This window comes from Papilio machaon, chromosome 5 (genome assembly GCF_912999745.1).
Source record: "Papilio machaon chromosome 5, ilPapMach1.1, whole genome shotgun sequence".
Taxonomy (NCBI): domain Eukaryota; kingdom Metazoa; phylum Arthropoda; class Insecta; order Lepidoptera; family Papilionidae; genus Papilio; species Papilio machaon.
The window spans coordinates 3,357,478-3,377,867 of record NC_059990.1 but is presented as its reverse complement, the minus strand read 5'-3'; the positions used below and the strand labels follow the sequence as shown (position 1 = coordinate 3,377,867).

At 36.0% G+C, this 20,390-nt stretch overlaps 1 protein-coding gene across 1 annotated transcript; it reads right to left on the bottom strand.

The window, feature by feature from the left end:
• Positions 1–319: 319 nt before the first annotated feature.
• On the bottom strand, positions 320–5,558 carry LOC106708575 (protein krueppel-like). The gene is made up of 2 exons (XM_014500112.2): positions 5,522–5,558; positions 320–1,550 (listed from the first exon to the last, which is right to left on the bottom strand). Exons 1-2 carry the CDS (start codon positions 5,556–5,558, stop codon positions 688–690), a joined length of 900 nt encoding a protein of 299 aa, XP_014355598.2. The 3' UTR covers positions 320–687.
• Between the last annotated feature and the right edge of the window lie 14,832 nt (positions 5,559–20,390).

The following is a 20,390-nucleotide window of genomic DNA, read 5'->3' as shown; positions in this document are numbered from 1 at the left end:
ATGGCGCAGAACCTCGTCCGAATCGATACCTAATAATCACCGATTGTTAACCGGTCTTTGTAACCGGCGGAGTAATAAGCAATGTCGCAGCGCGGCCTTCCCGGCGGCGAGGCGCGGCGGCGGCGGGTTCCGGCCGCGCTTGCCGCCTCACGTCGCCGCCGCGAGGGACGTCGCAACGAGATCGATGAACGTCAACCATAACGAACGTGTTTTTCTATCGCGAAACAGACAAAGACGCAATAAATCAAAAAATGCCTTTTGTGTAAAACGTTCTATGTTCTATGAGTTGCAAAACAAAAGAATAAAAATGGTCTAGTTTTTGCATCGTCTCGCCTTGCGATTATGCAAATGGCACAACAATAAAATTTTAAACTGTAACATCGTGAAAAAGCGGTCTTTTTATGACATTGCAAATGCGAAACTGTAAAATGCAATGGACGACTACCTAAAGCGACTACGACGGGAGTCTTACTGAGGAAATATGTGCAAAAAACGGCAGCTTAAATAATTTATTAGAGTGAGCGTTAGCGGTAGGTAATACTTTGAAATAACGGTACGACAAATAGCCGGGCGAGTAGAACTATCGGCGTCGGCGAGGTGACGACTTTGCGCAGTCTACAGAGAAGGAACTCATATACCGGCTCGGCGGCGCATGGGGATAGGCGCAAGGCGCGGGGTGCGGGCTGACTACGCGGCGTGGACGCGAAGATCGGTTGGGGAGTCCGGGGTTGCCGGCCTCCGAGGCAGAGACAGGTCTTCAGGCTCCGTCTGCTCGGGCCAGTCATCCCAACGCCAGTCGGCAGACGCGGCGGCAGGCGGACTGGGTGCGTCCGCTTCGCAGCCGGTGCCGGCACAGCGATGCAACGCGGCCGCCTGCCGTCGCCTGAACCTCGCGCCACAACGACATGCGAACGGTGCGTCACCCTCGTGCACCAGGGCATGCGCCTTTAGCTGGTTGGAGTCGGAAAAGCGTGCAGGGCAGCGAGCGCAAGCGTACGGGCGCTCACCGGTATGCACGCGCAGGTGCCGGCGCAGGTTCGCGACCTGCACGAAATGGCGCGGACAGTGCGGGCAGCTGTAGGGCTTCTCCCCGGTGTGGAGGCGGAGGTGGGTCTTGAGGTGGTGGTCGCGAGTAAAGCGCTTGTGGCACTCGCCGCACTCGAATGGCTTTTCACCGGTGTGGGTGCGCTCGTGGTTCTGCAGGACATGCTTGTAACCGAAGGAGCGCGAGCACACCTTGCAGGTGAAGAGTTTATCACGCGGTGGGTCAGCGGCGCCGGGCGACGAACCAGAGGAGGGCGGCGAGGGCGGCGCAGTAGCAGCGCTGTCGTCCAATTTGGGTGTGCGGCGCCGCTTGCGCGTTCGGTCCAGCTCGGGCGGGGGCAGTAGCGGCGCGGGCGGTGAGGGCGGCCAGGCGGCGAGCAGCGCGCCGGAGTACAGTTCGGCGGGCAGGCCAGCGACCAGGGCGGCTGCGCGGCTCGCCAGCAGCCGCTCCGCCAACATCGGTAGCGACTCCTGACGCATACTTGACAGCGGCCTTACCGACACACCTACGACAAAAGAAAGTCATTATTTATTTTTAGTTATATTCTATCATTAAGTATTATTTAACAAGATCGTAATTAAATACCATTGGTTAACAATCGTAATTATACTGGATAAATACTATTTCTTATTACTCCTTTTAACTGCCTATAATTAGATTTACTTAATTTCAATGTAATTTAAAATTACAATTAGGTACAGCAATTAATACGAGTGCTAGTGACTATAAGTGAAAACTATGCCGAATAAAAGTGAAAAGTATGGCAGTATAACAGAAGTGCTTGTATGTTAGAACAAAAATTTTGTCACGATCATTTCCGTTATGGGTTAGTTTCGGCCTAAATAAATACGCAGTCGAACCTATCGATAGCATACTTATCAGCGCGAGGGGGCAAAAAACAGAGCAAAAACGGTAAAGCAGACGTCGTGGAGGAAACATTTGGTCGCAATCACGCTGCCGCTGCAGGTCGCTTCCGCCCCGACCTGTTGCGCAAATTGCCGCCGCCTTAGCAATGCTTACTGCCAAGTCGCATACCAACAACCCGTGCCTTATGTCTCCGCATTTAAAACTCATTATCAATATAGCATTTGCAACCGGTTTCAAGTTCGGTTACGCTACTGGCATGATATTAAAGTAGTCCATTTGAAATGGGTGTGCGACTGCGAAGGGCCCAGCATAGTGACAGTCCGGGAGGCGAAGGCCGCGAGGAGCGGGGAAGCGGGGTGAGACCGGACCACTTACCTACATAATGGAATTAATTATTCCTCCGGCGGCAGACTCCGCCCGCCCGCTCCACCCAAATTATATTCAAATATTAATTTCGACGAAGAAAAGCCTTTTTGAGAGCACTTAATTAAAATTAGACAAAATCATAATTGAAAGTTCTCCTTGAGGCGTGAAGCGCGGAGAAGGGAGCTCTTTCCTCATATTATCTACTTAGCCGTAGAATTAATTCGCCCCCCGAACGGCCGCGCTTAATTGAAAGACGAATATTTTGTCGTTTATTATCATTTTAGAGTCTCAGATATTATTAAAATTAATTTCATATTTAGGTCAAATATAATGGGACTAAGCAAAGTACAATCTGTATAGGCGTTGCGTAGAAGAAAGCTCTATTTTAAAGTTTGTGATTGTGTGGCGGCGTCCGTCGCGTCCGCGGCACGTAACCGTACCTTATCCCATAACTTTTTAATAACCTTCTTTGGTGTTTGGAAACCGAGCAGCGAGTTATTCGCGATGTACCTTGAATTGTAATGTAACATTAATATTAAAAACATATTTTTTTAAATGACAAATTAACATCAAAACATGTGAAACATTTTTGTAACAGTAGTTACCTTTTACTTTTACTTTAGGATATATCGTAATTATGGTAATTGACAAACAAGTTTGGTCATTTTTAATCTTTGTGTACTTTTTAATTTTAAGGAATTATATTGCCCGAAAATAGATTAAAACAATTTTTATATTATCAAACACCACTATAACTTTGTCTTTTAAAAGTGGCTTAGATGGTAGTGGAGTGATAAAATTATGTTAAAACAAAAGAAACCCAAAATAAACTATTATCTATAATTTATCCGACGGCCTATGCATTCAGGTAAAGTACACGTAGTTATGCAGCTGTGACTTGTAACTTCGATTGCAAACTAAAAATCTTGAGAGCGAGTTAAAAATTATCACAAACATTTTCGCATTCGATCAATTAACTACATAAAAAATATTACATAATGAATAACATGAGAACAATGGAATATCTTTAACATCTAATGCTAGTCATGACATATTTTAATGAATTTGGGTAAATAATTCTGTCTAGAAGGATCTCTTCCGATTCCACATTACTATATTATTATCAAATTTTTATTAATTGCGCTCTAAATGAGAGTTTAATTTATTATCTAAATTATAAATTGCCAATAAATAACATATAATGAATTTATTAGAACAGATCCTTTGTAAAGCGTCCCGTCGGCTGACATAAATGGTGATAAATTTTTACAGTTGTGTACAAAGACGCACCCTTCTATACTTCGTTTTTTACGCACTAAAGAGTTGTAATTATCCCGTTTATACGCCATAAATATTTGTCAATATCCCTTCTTTTCTCAATACTTTTATGGACTCACTCGCGGTCGCCACTACATAACATATTGTTGCGCAAGGGTTTTGTTACCCGTTCGACTCGATTTTTTTGTTACTACAATTAGGTGTGGCATGTCAGATAATCTATTAAGTTAACTGTAGTCAATTAGATTATTATTTTATTGATACTTTTTTTACCTATTTTGAATAGATTTTAATTAAATAGTGCTTGTTACAAAGATTTTTTTGCGACCGTTAGGTACTTTATTTTTCTAAACAACGAATAGTCGTTTTTCTAAAACAAATTCTAGTTTAGATACTCCTTAAAATATTCTTATAAATACATATTGTATAATTAGGAAGTTCCAGAAATGCTTAAATTTTTGAAGGTTAACTACGATTGCACTTGAGTTTTCCTTTATACTGAAAACATACGACCTAATTCGGTGTTTAACAAGATTAGAGGCGACATGACGAGGTCTGCCGGTGCGAGCAGCCGCGCAGATTAGTGAGCTGCTACGGTTTCGGCAGCTTTAGGGTTAAGAGTCGTCTACACGCGCCTTCTTATGTGGCTTCTATTATCTAACTGTGGCTTTTTACTGTGTAAAAACCGATTGTCATCACTCTCATCATATTTTAAAAGGATCGATATGTTTTAATATAAGTGTTTAAATGGAGTTGGTAACTGCGGAAGTATATATAATACAACCCAATTACAATTTACTGCCGTACTCAGCTGTACAGGGAGCGCCTTAGTGTACATTTAATATGAAAATTCTACACAAAGTGACCTTTTGAGTAACCATTAAACAACAATGGCTAGAATCATTACGCGTGAGAAGATTGATTACCATTTAATTAATACAGTTTAAGTAGTAATTAAGAAATTATATGCCCTCGCCTTCTTAATATACTAGATTAGTAGCATTCCTTTGTATTAATTATATTTTACTTAGTTTAGCATATAAGTAACAATCACGTAATTCAATTTTGATGTTAATTTCATATGGTTTTCCATGATGAGTAAATATATATGAACTGATGAAATATACATAAATAGAGATGAGTATTATCTATATGTTTATTCAATTTCATTAATATATTATTGTATTAAAATATATAAATGATGTCCGTAAAAGTTACAAAAAGAGAGTATTAAACTTTTTCTTACTGTGTATTTCAAGTAAAAAAAAATATAATATAATCTATCTATGATTAATTTTCATCTGGACTAAATGTTAGTAAAATTAGGAGGAACAAAACAAAAATGTTCCGTAAAAAAATCTGTATATTTTGACTTTCATGTATTTAAAATGATTTGTTAAACATGTTTCATGTCAATTTTGAAATTATTTAAATTTAAAGGAAAAAAATATCTTTGCTAATATTTATGTTATTATATGGTATCATAGGTTCAATTGCTTAATTATAAAAAAGATATAGAAGCAATATAATAAATAAATAAAAAATATATAATATAACATAAATATGTTTTAGGAAATAGCAATATTTTGTGATTTCAATAATAAAAAAGTACATATAAATTATAAATTTTTATGCATGTGTGATAGTTAAAGTAAAAAAGCTAATGTAAACTTAAAACTTCAATCGATTAATTAACCATGACATGTATTGAAATCTTAGCGTAATGTTAGACGTCGTAGCACCTACTTCGTAGCGCACTGCTACGCGTACGGCGGTGGCTACGGTCCATTGAGTCTGACAAAGTTCGCAGTGAATGCAAATAGCATATGTTGTGTGCGATCGCGAGGCGCGGCCAATCCCCGCCGCCGCAGCACGCATGTCACGCGCGCTCACTTTCAAACTTTCAGCTTCAACACATGCTCAAGCAAACATACTAAATTCGTAAACAACTGAAAGAAAACAAACCTCGAGAGTTCTGCGTCGACTGCAACGATAAGGCCATCTCACATACAATAACACGGATAAATCATTGATTGTCACTGCCTCAAGTGTCTTTTAAATTCTTTAACTGTCCAATTATCTCTTTTATAATTAACTTGTAATAACCGATGACGTGTTCCGTCGGTACGGAGTCGCGATCACGAATGACTGGTAGCGCGATGCGGGCGCTTTCCGTGGGACCTACCACAACACTGGCGTTGCCGGCGAGCGAGCAGGCCGCCCTCCGCGCGGTAAACACACCCCCACGCCCCACCTCTCCCGGCCTGCCCCGCGACCCCGCGCCCCTTGCCCTGCGCCTCACCTCTCGCATCCCCCGGTGCACTCCACGTGCACGCAACGCATTCACTTTTTATGGCCGCTACTACATTATGTTTCTTTCCTACTACACTTTTTTAGCCCCCGGTAACGAGGAGCTCATAAGCACTTTTTATATTTATGACCGGCTTCTGTCCGGCTTCGGTTCGGGCGGTGCTTTCTTTCACTAATTTGAGAAAGTTGCTAAAATTTATGCACTGTTTTGAAAATGTGTTTATTTATTTGGGTAAAGTATTTTTTTACCATTGTCTGTTTCATGCGTCAATAATAGTATTTTGTAGATGAATAACTCCTTGTTTTAGAATGGCTAACCGTGGGTTTCTGAGACCAAAATCTCTGTATAAAACATATCGTAATACCTGTCATTATCTTTGACAAACCAGAGATAATAATATGTTATAAACGGAGATATGTGGTCTCAGAAACCTACAAAAACCTCACAATTCATGTTAGATAAAAACAAAGAAAATAATTATAGTTTAAAACCATCTTAAAATCATATTATTTTTTAATTTTTAATTATTTTTGGCAGTTGAAATAATCATTGTTGTGTCGAGAACCTATGACTAATCAATGGGTAGTTTGGTGATTTAATATTCATTATTTGACTCGTTTAATTATGGATTGCAAAGAGTTTCAAAAGTTGACAATTAATATTGTGCTTTCTTGATGAGTGACAATTAGCAAATTAACTCTATTACATGTTAGTAATCAAATATTTTTGATAAATTATGTAACTTGTCTTTTAATAATTTCACTTCAATTTATATTTCAAACACAAGTCATTAGTAACTTTAAATCGAATTACAATGCTTTTTACTTATACAAAACTAAAGAGATTATTGATAGGATTCATCAATTTTTGTTGAGTTTAAACTGTAAAATAAGATGATTTGTATATTTTTAAGTAATTAATCAATTTCAATAATCAATACAAAATCGTATAAATGTAGAGTTGATGAATGATAGGAAGTATAAGTTTAAAGTGAAAATGAAATTTTAGTTAGGTATTCTCGTATTTTTGACAGTTAACATTCTTGTTAATTTTATTTTAGATATACATATTTAACTAAATAAATCTATAGTATTAAATAAATAAAGAGAAAAGATTTGATTGTTTGTTTGTTTGCAATAAATACGCTCCGAAACTACTGAACCTATTTGAAAAATTATTTCACTGTTCGGCAACTACACTACTCCGGGTGTATGGTGGCATGGGCCATATTTATTACATATTATTTTTTTAATCCCGTGCGGGCGAAGTCGCGTGCGACTGTTAGTACAATATAAATAGCTGTATATGAATATATACGTAACAATATCGTAATTTTTTTCTCAATTATCTAAAACAGAGTTTTCAAAAAATTTAAATAACTTGGAAGAAATCTTAAATATTTGTGTGGGGCATTAATTACTGGGCCGAGCTGTGTCGGTACATAGTTCGGCGTGCGATAAGTCCCGTGGTATCTATTGACTCAAAGACAACACGCATAAAAAGCATAAGTGTCGGGCCTCGGTGGCGTATCGCGTAAATTAAGCGGTTTTATCGCGCCCGCGGACGCTATTTTTACCGGGTTTTACTATTTATACGTTTTTAGTGCGCACGCGCCGCGCCGCCCCATCTCTGTTCGCTTTTTATTCCGTAAGGAAGCTACACCCTTCAAACTATTATTAGTAATTGTATTTTTAATTACCTTTAATCTCTGGTAAAGCATTTGGTATATATGTATACGTTGTTACATATGTAAGAGTTAGGCTTATGTCTATTCAAAGTCTAAGACGAAATATGTAGTTATTTAGAAATTGTCAGTTTTCTGATGATTGATGACAATTTGACCTCAAGAATTTACAGTTCAACTATATTTGTATAGCGATAGAATGATCAAATCATTGAAAGTTTTTATTCAAAATCTTTGTTGAATACAAATCAGATCTTAAAAGAGAAAATAATGTAAAAAAGATAGTAAACTAAATCATTAGTTACGACATCTATTATAGTCAAATAGTCGTATAAAGTTATATAAAATATTATGTAAACATGTGTGTTTTGTTAGTATCGAGTGCATCACTAATGACATCTCACGCTAAGTAAAGAAAAGTTTATTTTGGACGCGACTGCGCCTGCGCCGCGACAATGCACAGCGCAAAAGATTGTTAGTTTTTTAAGGACCGTTTCCCACCTGCTGTCGGCACGCGACTGCGATTTTTATCGGAAAATATACCTTATACTATAAAGTGCAACGTCTGTAGTTGTTTGAATTAACTTAAGTAGGGAGGTTTTTTACTTAAAAAAGTTTGAACCTTCTCTCTATTTCGGTGCATCATCATTGTTTAGCAGGATGTTTGGGTTTGTTATCTCGCACACGCCGTCGCACCTTGCCTCACTTTCGGAAGCGGCCCTCGTTCCTGCAAGATATCTATAAATTAGGCAACAACAAGATCTTTGTCCCGCTTGTATTCGCAGATAAACATTTGCCACGAGCGCAGGTGCTTGCTAAAGATTTTATCTTAAGCCAATATTCGATATTATTTCGCTATTAATTAGCGACTGGCTCGGCTCAGCCAACTATTAGTTGTTTGTTGATAATATCTCTGTTTCTTTTGGCAAAGCTATGCTCGTTTCAAAAGCTTTATTTATTATTATCGTTTCAATATCACTTTTAAATAGGATAAAAACTTAAAATTTCGATGTTATATGAGTGATTTTGGGTATACGAGTAAAAATACTTTTTAAACTATTGTTAGGGAAAAATGTCTTCAGATTTTTATAATTACCACTGTTATTTTTTTAAAATATTAATTAGTATTTATTTTTTAACTACATTAAGTCCCTGGTAAACAAATAATTGCATTTCAGAGTTTTCTTAAAAATTTGCATTAGAACACAATCTATCTATGTAAATCAAAGATAAACTTTGAACTTATTTGTGACCACACAAGTATAGCGAAAAAATGTTAAAACATAATTTATTTTAATACAAAAAGCAGTTGTTATATCAACACGATCGCAGGTCTTTTAAAAAGGTGAAATTGAAAAGAACTCTTTTGTTTTGCGGACGCAGGCAGAAGTGTGTTGTAGGCGAGGCGACGCTGTTCTCTCCGCCGCGTCGTACACTTCAAAGGAGCCAACTCTTTGAAGACGCGAAACCGCAATTAAGCCTTGCCCATGCAAAATTCAAGGACACTTTGCAAGTAAATGAAAGGACTTCTCGAAAATCATCTGAGACTTTCACTTTCTTTCATTCCCTTTAATGTTTTGTAGGATTTTATTGGTGAAATATCGCTTTAGTAAACCCGTTGAATATATTTTGTATAGCATTAGAGAATACACTCTGGAGTTCAAACAATGAAAATTACAGATTTTTTTTAAATTTATATATTTGTATTTATAAACTAGTAGAAATGATAAACTATTGCCCATTTATTAAATTTTGTTATAATTGTTATCTCTATTATTAAATTTACAAATTGGGATTATAACTAAAATAAATCAAAGAACCATAAAATCTTAATGATATTGGTTGATTTGGAGATCCATTGCTTCATTGACGGTATTTCTGTCTAGTTTTTACTGCTCTTACCAACCTTGATTCGGTTTCACATCAAGTTTAATGTTTTCGTAAAGAAAAGAAATTATTGAAATTATTCTATTTTTGCAAAATATAATCACAAGTCACAACCCACTTAGGTAGCGAAATAAAAATTGAAAAGCGAAAGTTAACAAAAGCTTTTGAAACAAAGTGCGCCGCGCTGCGCAAGCCGCCTGTCCTATTGCGTTATTACAAAACAAACAAAGCTTCGTTTACATTAGTTTTCGCAAATTGGAGCAACCCGATTTTATGACATCTACCGGTGTCATTGTCTGGTATGGACAAATCTTTGCAAAACCGGTCACCGAGGTATACGATGCGCAGAAATAAACTATTGTTCAATTGAAACGACACAAGAAGTTATATAACTACTTACAATAAAACAGTTTTTATTGATGTTTTATTTTACTTCTTTTTGACCTTGACAATATCGAGGAATCGAGCTCTAATTTAGATTGTTTTACGATAGTTAAAGTGTAATATTTCAGGTCGTAATTTTTACTATGATATTTTATGCCAAAATAATTAAAGTAACTACTCGGAAAACTATTTGGTCATTTAAAGTTCACTGTTTCGTAAACTACCTGTAGCAAGTTTAAGAACTTTTTGTATCGCAGTGGTGAATTCTATTATTGTTTGTTTGAAAACTCTGAATTGTTTGGATATGGAAATTTTTTGATAAGTTATCATTAAAGATAAGAAAACAAAACATTTCCTAAAGGTTCCCTTGGAAGGAATTGGCATTGAACTCTTATAGTATCACTGAGAAGTAAACAAATGGACGCACTCGCTACCAAAGGTTTAGTGCGTGAGGATCATCTTGTTTAAGCTGTTCCGATTGTATTAGTACCCATGCTAGAATATAATATTCATTATTCTTATAAAATTAACCGTTGATACCACTAACTATATAACAATTTAAACCTTATGATAGTTTTGTTTCACGTTACTTCGTTTGTTGTTAGGATCCATGCTAATTATTCAATGCTATAGAATATTTAAAAAATGTTAATATCAGGTAAAATTCGATGGTGGTTATTGTTTTTGCACAATAGTATCGGTTCCCTTCCGTATGCGAGGCGACAGCGACAGCTGTGCGCGAGCGCCGATGTTATAAACTTGGTGAATATCTGCCCAGCATTATTACGCATTCGGCCGTTACGAATCTATACAACAATACCCTCGAATTTTATACGGCTTTTTTTCTATTTGTTGGCGATTTTAATGTAAATTTTAGGTAAACTCTCTACTATCCGGTTTTATAACGGAAGGGCGATTGATCCAGAGTCGATGTAATTCAGTAACAATCTTATGATTGATTGAGAACTTGTTTGTTCAGATTGACACGTCTATAGTAAGCCGTTATAATGTAAACCGTTTGTTAATTACAAACTTTTTCCCTAAAAATTTGCTCAAAAACGTGTAATTAAAACTAGTTTTATTCGGTTCGGCATTGACTACAGTGAATACACGCAAATATGTGAATACATTTTAATTAGATCAATAAATTTCTTCAACAATGTTCACTATTGTATTCCGTGAGAAAATATTAATACTTTTTATATTTTCTGGGAGCGATGGCAAATAAAGCATTATCTTACAAATATGTTAGCCTTTTATCCGAGTATCGTTCCGGTCGATCGCAGGTGAGAGTGGAGACAATACTGATAGAATATCGTATGAAATATCACTTCCAAAGGATTCGCATTGAATATTTATTCCCGGCCGCGTCCGAACAGCAATAGCCTTTGTTACAAGCGGCCGTTTAAACTTTTGATTCTGCAACGGCAACAGTCAACTGGACCCTCGACTTAATTTAAAACATCTTAAATAACATTGGGTTGCTGTTCAAAATAAACCTTATTCAAAGTAACATACAGTTCAATTTGATATTTTAAGAATCGTACATGTGTCGATAGGTAAAATCGGGTGGCTATTTCTCCGCTTGCGTCACGGACTCTCCCCTTCCGGGTGTGATGAATAATTCCTTTTTTCTGTTGGAGAGAATTGTCCTTGTGAACTGGCCGGCGACGACGAAGGCGACTCGATACGCGCCGTCGGACGCTCGTATAAATGTGAGTTATATCCCACACTATTCCACTAAAAGAACTCCTCTTTTTATTTCAACCCTAAACCGGGATTTACGTTTTCTCCCAGCCGAACATTAGGCCCGTTTATAACCTCGTATGTACGGATAAATACAGTAAAAACAAAGAATTTAGGTAACCTGCCTCAGTACTGCGGCCATGTCTCGATAAAAGTCACTCTTGCGTATTTATTTCACTTTACTGCTTTCATTTAGTATAAAAGTGGACAATTTTGGATGCCTACAAAATTAGATTTGCTATACGGAAACATGACGATAAAAAACTTTGTAAAAACTAATATAAACAAATATCTACACTTCTTCAAATTACTCCTAATGTAAATTTCATATTATCAGAAACATGCTACATTAAAAAAAAGCAACTAGTGTATTTATCGTACACCAATTCATCTTTCAATATAAAAGGATTAATAGGACATCAAAGATGAAGGAATAACGGATGTCGCAATGGCCGGCGAGCGAGCAACGGGGTTGTCGCGGCTGGACGCTCGATCACTCCTTCCCTGCTCCATTGAAGATGTCTCGGCCTCTTTGTGTTGTATGCCCGCCGCCCTTCCCCCCTTCCCGAGCTGTCACCTTTTGTATCACATACGCGACGTACGGATAAGCAATCCTACGTCAAACGTCTTGCACAAATTCTAAAATAACAACGAAATCACAATTTTTTTTATTCTTCATCCCTATGCAAACCTTAGATAAGTTTAGCGTTTGGACTCTTTGTCCGGCGCAAACAAGGGACGTGTCCTGTTTCTTATCTGTTATTATTGATCGTATGAATGGGATTGGATAGATAACCGTGAAGACAGAGATTATGACGGTGTTGTTGATGTTCATGTCAATCCTTCATTTGGTTGCAGTTTCCTCAATGGACATTAACAAGCTGAACGCTAGGAATTCATTTATATTATGTAAGAGTTGATTTCAACTCAGTCTAGAGTAAAGGAAGGAGATTTCAAAATTTTAAACAGAATTTTATTGCCTTACATATATGATCTTTCAAATACTTATTATAATATGTAGTGAAAAAGTAAAAAAAGACATTAGAACATCCATTTCAATGCGTTGTGGCGATAATGATAGCGATAGCCCTTTAATATTTACCTACAATTAATTATCTTTGAGTATCCAAAAACAAAAATATCCACTTGTAGTAATAGTCTAAATTTAAAAAAATAAATATTTATGTATCGTATACAAACGAGGGTGATTAACAAAGACTAATAAGAATTTAACATTTCTTAAATTATAATAAACAATATAATGGACTGCTAAATTTACCCTACTCATAATTGGTCATCAAAAATTTTCTATGCGATATAAAAGCCGCATGGCGCTATAGCTGTGACCTCCGTTTGACATAGAAATCACTTTTTATTTTTTTAATACAATACGCAGGCACTCGTGCCGTCGCGCCACTGCCACAGACACACGCCATTGTGACGCGACGAGATGCATAATTTTTCGAGCACATGTCGTTTTTTTTAATCAAAAACTTGATAAAAAGTGACCCATAGAGCAAGAAGTAACAGTAATCCAGGAAAAAAATTGGCAATATCTATAGTTCAATTTTTGACCATCGAAGGACAAAAAAGACCAGGTGTCATTTTTATTGACAGTTGAATTATTCAAATAATACAAGTTTTGTTCGTAAAGAATATGATTTTATAAAGGTCGCAGTTTATTTTTTTAACACAGCACGTGTTGAGGGTATTGGTCCTTAGTATTTTTTAAAGAAAAGTATTTAAATGCAATCACTTTATTTGACATTCAAGTTACATAGTTATCAATATCTACATTATAACTACAAAATAACAAAATACAAAGTTTCAGAAATAGAGTACAGAAGTTTCTGTTATAACTAGGTGTGCCATTTTTAAGAGGAAAACTATAATACTCCTGTTTTTCTTTGCGCGTTGAAGCAATTTGCACCCTGTGGTGCTAAGGTCGTTTACACACTGCATAGAATATTGACCCTCGGATTTTCAAATTAAGCTTCATATTCAGCTTTCCTTAGTTGTTATTTAAAATGCTAAGAGCTTAATAAAGTTTTTACATTGTTACGAGTAAAATAGTTAATCGTTTACATTCCTATTCGAAAAAGACATCAGCGTAAACCTAGAATTAGAAATGAGCCTACAGGATTAATAAGGTTTACGGGATAAATGCCAATATTGTGCTTTGTGTAAATCACATTTCAAATTTATAAAATACTACTAGCTTTCGCTCGATACTTCGTCCGGTTGAAATTTAAAAAAAATCTACTAATAAATATAGCCTAAGTTACTCAGTGATAATATAGCTTTCTAATGACAAAAGAATTTTTGCCTTTATATATATGTAGTATAGATCAACTTAAGTCAGCGTTTTAATTTGAATTCAGTGTGTATGACAGTTAAGTCGCGGACACAGCAAATCCTTTCCGATAGTTTGACGCGCCGAGAGCGGCGGACAGCCGACCTTTGTAGCCCTCGTCTCTGTCGCTGACAACTCACAAACCTCTACCAGCCTCTTACAAACAACCTCTCTTTCAATGTTCAATCAAGAATACAACGTCACTACAATACTAAGGTACAAAAATCACTCGACACATAAACAGGCAATAACGATAAATATTCCTCGAAAACAGTAGTAAAATTTGATTTTATTCTTGTCGAATAGTACTCAAATTTTATTTTAATCTTCAAGTGTTTTAATGATAACACTTGTTTTCAGTTTATTTCTTTATTACATTTTAGAAAATTTGTTGTTTTAATGTTTTTATGGTAATATAAATATTTATTTGTACACATAAACATGCTACAATTTGAATAAATTGTTTATCTAACTGCTAAAAAAATTAGTTACAAAATCGAATTTCTTATATGCTTTATGAAAAGACGATTGTCATCTATACTTACCCTGATTACTTTAAAAGACGTCAGGTCAGACCTTTTAACTTTGAATTTATTTATTTTTATCAAATAAACTTTTTTAATGAACGTTTATCTAAGCTTGGTGTATTAAGATTGAGGTGCTACAATTGCACAAATAAAAATGCATAATAGACAAAAAAATATTGATCGGATTACTCTCGTCCATCAGACGGACAGCTGCGGGACAGTTTGCGAACCCATCGTTTTTTTGCAATCCATCGCAAATAAATCCATTGCAAATTGCATCATTCAAAGTTCGCCATACTTCCGATCCGCAAGGTCCAATACCAATTCAATACGAATTCACATAATTTTAAATTCATTAATCTTACATCGTCACAGTAAGGCTCTGCAGCCACTTGTGCGTGGTCAGTTGCTGACAGGAAATTGATTATGTTTTTTAATCTATCTCTTATTTGATACCTGTTTATGAAAAAAAAAATTCAGTGCGTTTTTAACTATAACTTAGAAGATACGCTCTCACGATCGTATCACCGTGTTTCCTTAATTTCAATTGTTATACGACTAGCAATAAATATATGAAGTTTTTCAAAGTTCATGAGAAAACTTGCTAAAATCAACACAATCAGTGAAATATATTAACAGACATAGGTAATACTTTCGTTAACAATCGTTGATTTTCTAAGAAGTTAGGTAGGTAAATATAAAATTCAGCCAGGTCATTGGACATCTATAATTCGAACATTTATCAAACGCAATAATAAACCGTAAATTAGAAGTTTCCGTCTTTAATTTTGTAAACATTTTCAGCTAACTCTTAAATTTCGATACAATTACAATTCAGAAATAGTTTTTAATTTTGACATCAGTTTATGAAAAGGAAGCAGAGGCGCAGACAAGAGCGATGCTTTCGGGTTTTTTCACGGCTTAAGAATTAATAGCGCCGTAATAAATGTGCCACTGCATCTTCCTAAGTTTGACATTTAATCCGAAATGTACACAATACAGTGGCCGTAAAAGAGCATTTAAAAGCGATTTATCATTGTAGGCGCTGTTTGCCCACACCTACGTCAATCAAACAGATATCGATTGAATTTAGTCACATTCATTTACGTTTTCATTACCTGCTCTTTTTTTATTCTATACGCCATAAAATTATACATAACAAATTTCGCAAATAAGGTAGAAATCAAATTAAATTAGACTTAATTAATATTACCTATATCAATAATTGTAAATACGTGTTCTCTAGTTATATATGAAACGAGAAGTAACTTAATTTGCAAGAAATATGATTTAAAGTGTGATTGTGCAATTATTTTGCAATGTAAACTTTTTGCGGCCGGTCAACATAATGCTGGAATATTATATTTCTCGAAAGAAAATATCCTATTTCCGCATCTTCCCACAACAATGAGTGCGCCACCTAACTATTCAAATATTACAGCGGCGTGGGTACGGCAGCGGCGGAGAGGCGTTTTTTGCGACCACGAATTAATGGATAACCAAAATCTACGCTAAATAAAAAACGCATTTATTAAATGTTGGTTCCACATAATAACACGTTGGTGGTTTCTTTCATTGTTTCCATCGACTCTGAGATATCCGGTTACGGCCGTTAAATATTTTGGTTGTGGATGAAAGCGAAATCTGCTAGTTTTTTCTTATCGAAGTTTACTTTTTGCTCGTCGAACGCGGAAGTCGCGTACTTATGCAAAAGCTGATCGTTCAGAAATTTCGCTTTTATATTTAGTAACCGCCGGTTGCAAATAACATACAATTACAAGCCTCCATTTAAAAATAAGAGACGTTGAAATAATTGTTGGAGCGATATTTTAAGCGCCCTTTGTTGCCGCTCCTCGTAAATTAAAGTATTAATTGGAATATCTACATTTGGCCGAGCTCAAAGAACATCTCGCCGGGAACATTTATCAATTCCACAAAGAGAGTGAAACCTCTCTCGAAAGAAACCTGCGCCGGACAGATTTAATTTGTTGCGAAGGCCTTTATAATTGGAACATAAAGATTGCGAGTAATTAATTTTAGCAGCGAGTCAGAAGCAAAGAGGCTGTGCATTGAGTCCGGCCGAGGCGCGCCTAATTAATATTAATGACTTCCAGAGGCGCCTCCGCAGCGCCTACACAGCGCCTCTGCTCGCCTCCACCGCACCGCTGCCGCACAAAGGATCTTCTTTATCTACTACTTACCGACTTTCGCTTTCAATCGCTCTTACAGATTTTAAATGGCGTTGAGAGCCATGACTATGAAATTTAATTGATTTATGATTTATAAATTAAATTTCTGGAAATTTTAAACTTGCTATTTTTTTCCGTTTAATTTATGGCGGTTAGATATTGAGCGATTACCGTCATCATCTTTTAAGTCTTGTGCAAAGAAGAAAAACAAAAAGTAGGAACCGGTGTATGTTTCTGCAGAAACTATTAAAGAATCTCAGAAGTGTAAATACGTCTTATTTCAGAACTATTTTCTTCAGACTGCGCATTATGTTATCAATGCGCGTAATATCTCACTTCTTTACCGTTGTTTGACTACTTACTCTCTACTTACTTATATCCTCATTAGTGTTCAAATAAAAAAGACATTTAAAATTCATATGTTGCGTGGTTCATTTCGTGGAACACTTAGCAAGTGTGAACGGTTGTGATTTTAGGTGTGAACATGATATGTGTAGAGGCTGGAGAGGGTAGGTGGCTTGGTGTGAGGCAGGGCGGGTAGCCGGTGGCGGGGGTTGAGCGGTGACCGATGAGACGCGGCGCTAAAAGCCGGACGGAAGCCGCGGACTGAGGCTCACGTTACGACCGTGGGACCCGTGCCCTATACGCTCAGGGCTGGCTAACGCGGTATTTGAAGAAACGAAGATAAATCATAACACAGTAGTTTATACTTACAAACGTAATTTTTGTTCTTAGCTGTTTTTCATTTAGTTCAAACTGGGTTCAAAAATAAAAAATACCAAAAGCTCTAACTTTTTAGTGTGTAAGCATAATAGAAGAGGTCGCTACGTTTTTCTCGCTTTTACTTTATCATAAGAGAAGCAAGCATCACCTGTAATTTAATTGCATTGTTTTTCAAATTGTAATTAGGTTAATTTAATTAAGTGATGAACATTTCTCTTATAAAAATATGAAAAGATCGTACTTATTTGCTAGTTTCTATTTATAACTGAGGTAATATTCAGATTCTGATATAAAAAGGAAAAGTTGTATATCTGCAGTATTATAAGTATAGTCGATTGTGACAGCCCTGTTATTATTGCACAAAGAGAATATTTTTCCGCGAGGTCTCTCAAGCGTCCATATGCGAGCCATCTCTCCTATTCCATGGATGTGTAATTATAAACAAAAACTATACAGCCGACTTGATTTTTTGCGTACCCCCGATTCCGCTCTGTCTAGTTCACCCTCTCAGGAAGGACTTTAGCGTTCTCAAGCTTTGTTGTCTTATGTTATTTTTTCGTTATCTTGTGTTCTTACATTTTTACGCCAAGTTAATGTGTATAAGACAAAGGTATGTGGTACAAATCTAGACTGGGATAAAGTATACTTATTTTCTTGGGAAATCCAAGAATACTATTTAAATCGTCACATTTTCTATTACCCACTAGTTCTCATCTTGTCCATTTTAAAGACAATGTATCGCAACACATTTGTTACGTGGAAAGTTGAATAAGCCATCAATATTCGTTACTTACAGTCCGTCCAATGTTCGTCAACTAATAAAAAGTTGTCGTAAAATTTTACAAGGAAGTTTTAGTTAGAGACGTGTGTATGAAATGTAATTTTTGAGGTTATCTCGATATTTAGAGAGAATCGCGCGCGGAAAGTTTCACTCGGCCGTACTGAAGAGCGCGCACACGTGCAGATTACGTTCCTCAAAGGATTTTTTACAACAAAACATGTGCCGCTTTTTGCTTAACCCACTTTAGCTTCGATTATAACCTTCTTACCTACATTTGCAACGCTTTATTATACAACGCATGCCGCCAGAAATGTTACATATTAATATTTTTTGTCCTTGGTTATATAACCATTGTTTGCAGCTATTCTGACTTAAATCTCAATTTCACTTTGGGATATATGAAATATAGGACACCTTGTATATATTTTTGTTCTTTGCAATAAATTACATGTATGCCAATATAAAATATTGGGAGAACCAAATTTTCCTACCATGTCAAGTTCAGGTTCAGTGTCTAGACCGTACCATCTCAAATGAAAATTCTCGGTCTTGAAATTGCTCTCCTGTAAAGTCTTGGCAGTGGACTACGTAGGAGCCATCGAAATATGGGTAATATGCGCAAACAAATGAAATAGATTTTCATATGTATCAATCAATCATCAGCCTACAAAATTCGCAATAGAGTCCTTCAATTCTCTGTGGTCTAGTTGTGCAGCAGAGCGGCAGTTTACAACGCACTTCAATCCACTAGAGTGTGAAATCATCCGTCTACAGACTATTCAATACACACACCGACAAACGTGCCTCCATACTTTTGTAGCAATCAAAGATTTTGCGGACCGTGTGCTTTACCCTTATTTTATTTCCTTACAATATAAGCTTTGAATTTACTTTAGGTATTTACATTTTTGATTGGTTCTTTAGTACCTTAGTAGGAAAGACTTGAGAGTGTAACGTTATTTATTTAAAGCCGTTATACTATTCAAATTACTTGCTACGGTGAACAAAAATAACAAATTGTGCCTGAAATCTTGTCATAAGAAAAAAAAACGAAAAAGACCTAGATTTTTTGGATCTGGATGAATTATATTAGAGGCATTTGCGACTTAGTAAAGTACATACGTATCTATAAACTAGAAACGATAGTACTCATTGATATTAAAATGTCTTTCTTCGAAACGGTTTACGTAGATCATAAATTCTATTCAATAAAATCCAGTAATATCCATAAAAGTTGTTCGGGATGAGATCAAACGAAAGTGCAAGTGTTGCAATAACGCTCCGTTTCACCGCCGACTTGCATTCCGATACTTTTTTTCCAACCGCTTTGTTTGCGCGTCGAATCCGAGTTATAAATGATCGAAGCTGCGATATCGATTTACATTAAAAAAACCATACAATCCTTACGAGTTACAAATTTAAACCATATCTTCTTTTTCATAAAGCACACAATAGTTCATCAAAAATACGATGCGAAATCATTTACCTGAATTTAAAAATAAATCTTTGAATTGAAAGTAAGGTATTGTAAATGAATTACGAAAAAAATATACAAATGCATTTAAAAATAGCTAATAAACATCAATGGTTCAATCTTGATAATTTCAAATAGTTAAAATCTAAACATTGCAGTATATTTTTAAAATGCAACATAAAACACCATGGAGAGATGAAATAAAATTGCCCCAAAAATCACTTGTCTTTAATACTGGGAAAACATACAACTTTAGGTTCGATATAGGAAATTGAAAATTTTGGCGTTGAATAAAAAATTTGAAACGCTTATTTAAGGTGACTAATATTTTAAAAGTTACAGGAAAAAATGCTGTAGCTCAAACAGTTATAAGTATTTTTATTGCAAAGTTGGTTATTATTTTCTTGAATGTTACAGTGTCATTTATAATTAAAAAAAGTGGTGATCCTTCCATGGAATAAGTCCGAAGGGGAGTAATTAACCCGCTTTTTGTGACTGCCCCATATACATTTGATTTATTTTAGGATCCTTTCTAAAAGAATTTGCAAAACATTGTTGCCTATTGCTGCGTAGCGCAATGATGCTCAAACTGTCGCGACTGCAAAATTTATTGTAACCAATTTATATGTTTAGCAAAATTATTTAGCGTGTCTATAATTAAAAATTGAAAATAAAATAGTTTTCATAAACTTATATGTTTGTTTTATTTATTTTTATTGATTATTGATTAACTTATAATTGGCAAACAATTTTTGTACATTAACTAAGTCTAATA

Coding starts and splice junctions, on each gene's coding strand:
- LOC106708575 (XM_014500112.2), bottom strand. CDS start 5,558: ATGGCCTTATCGTTGCAGTCGACGCAGAACTCTCGAG. Junction 1,551..5,521: donor GTCGACGCAGAACTCTCGAG/GTTTGTTTTCTT, acceptor CTTTTGTCGTAG/GTGTGTCGGTAAGGCCGCTG.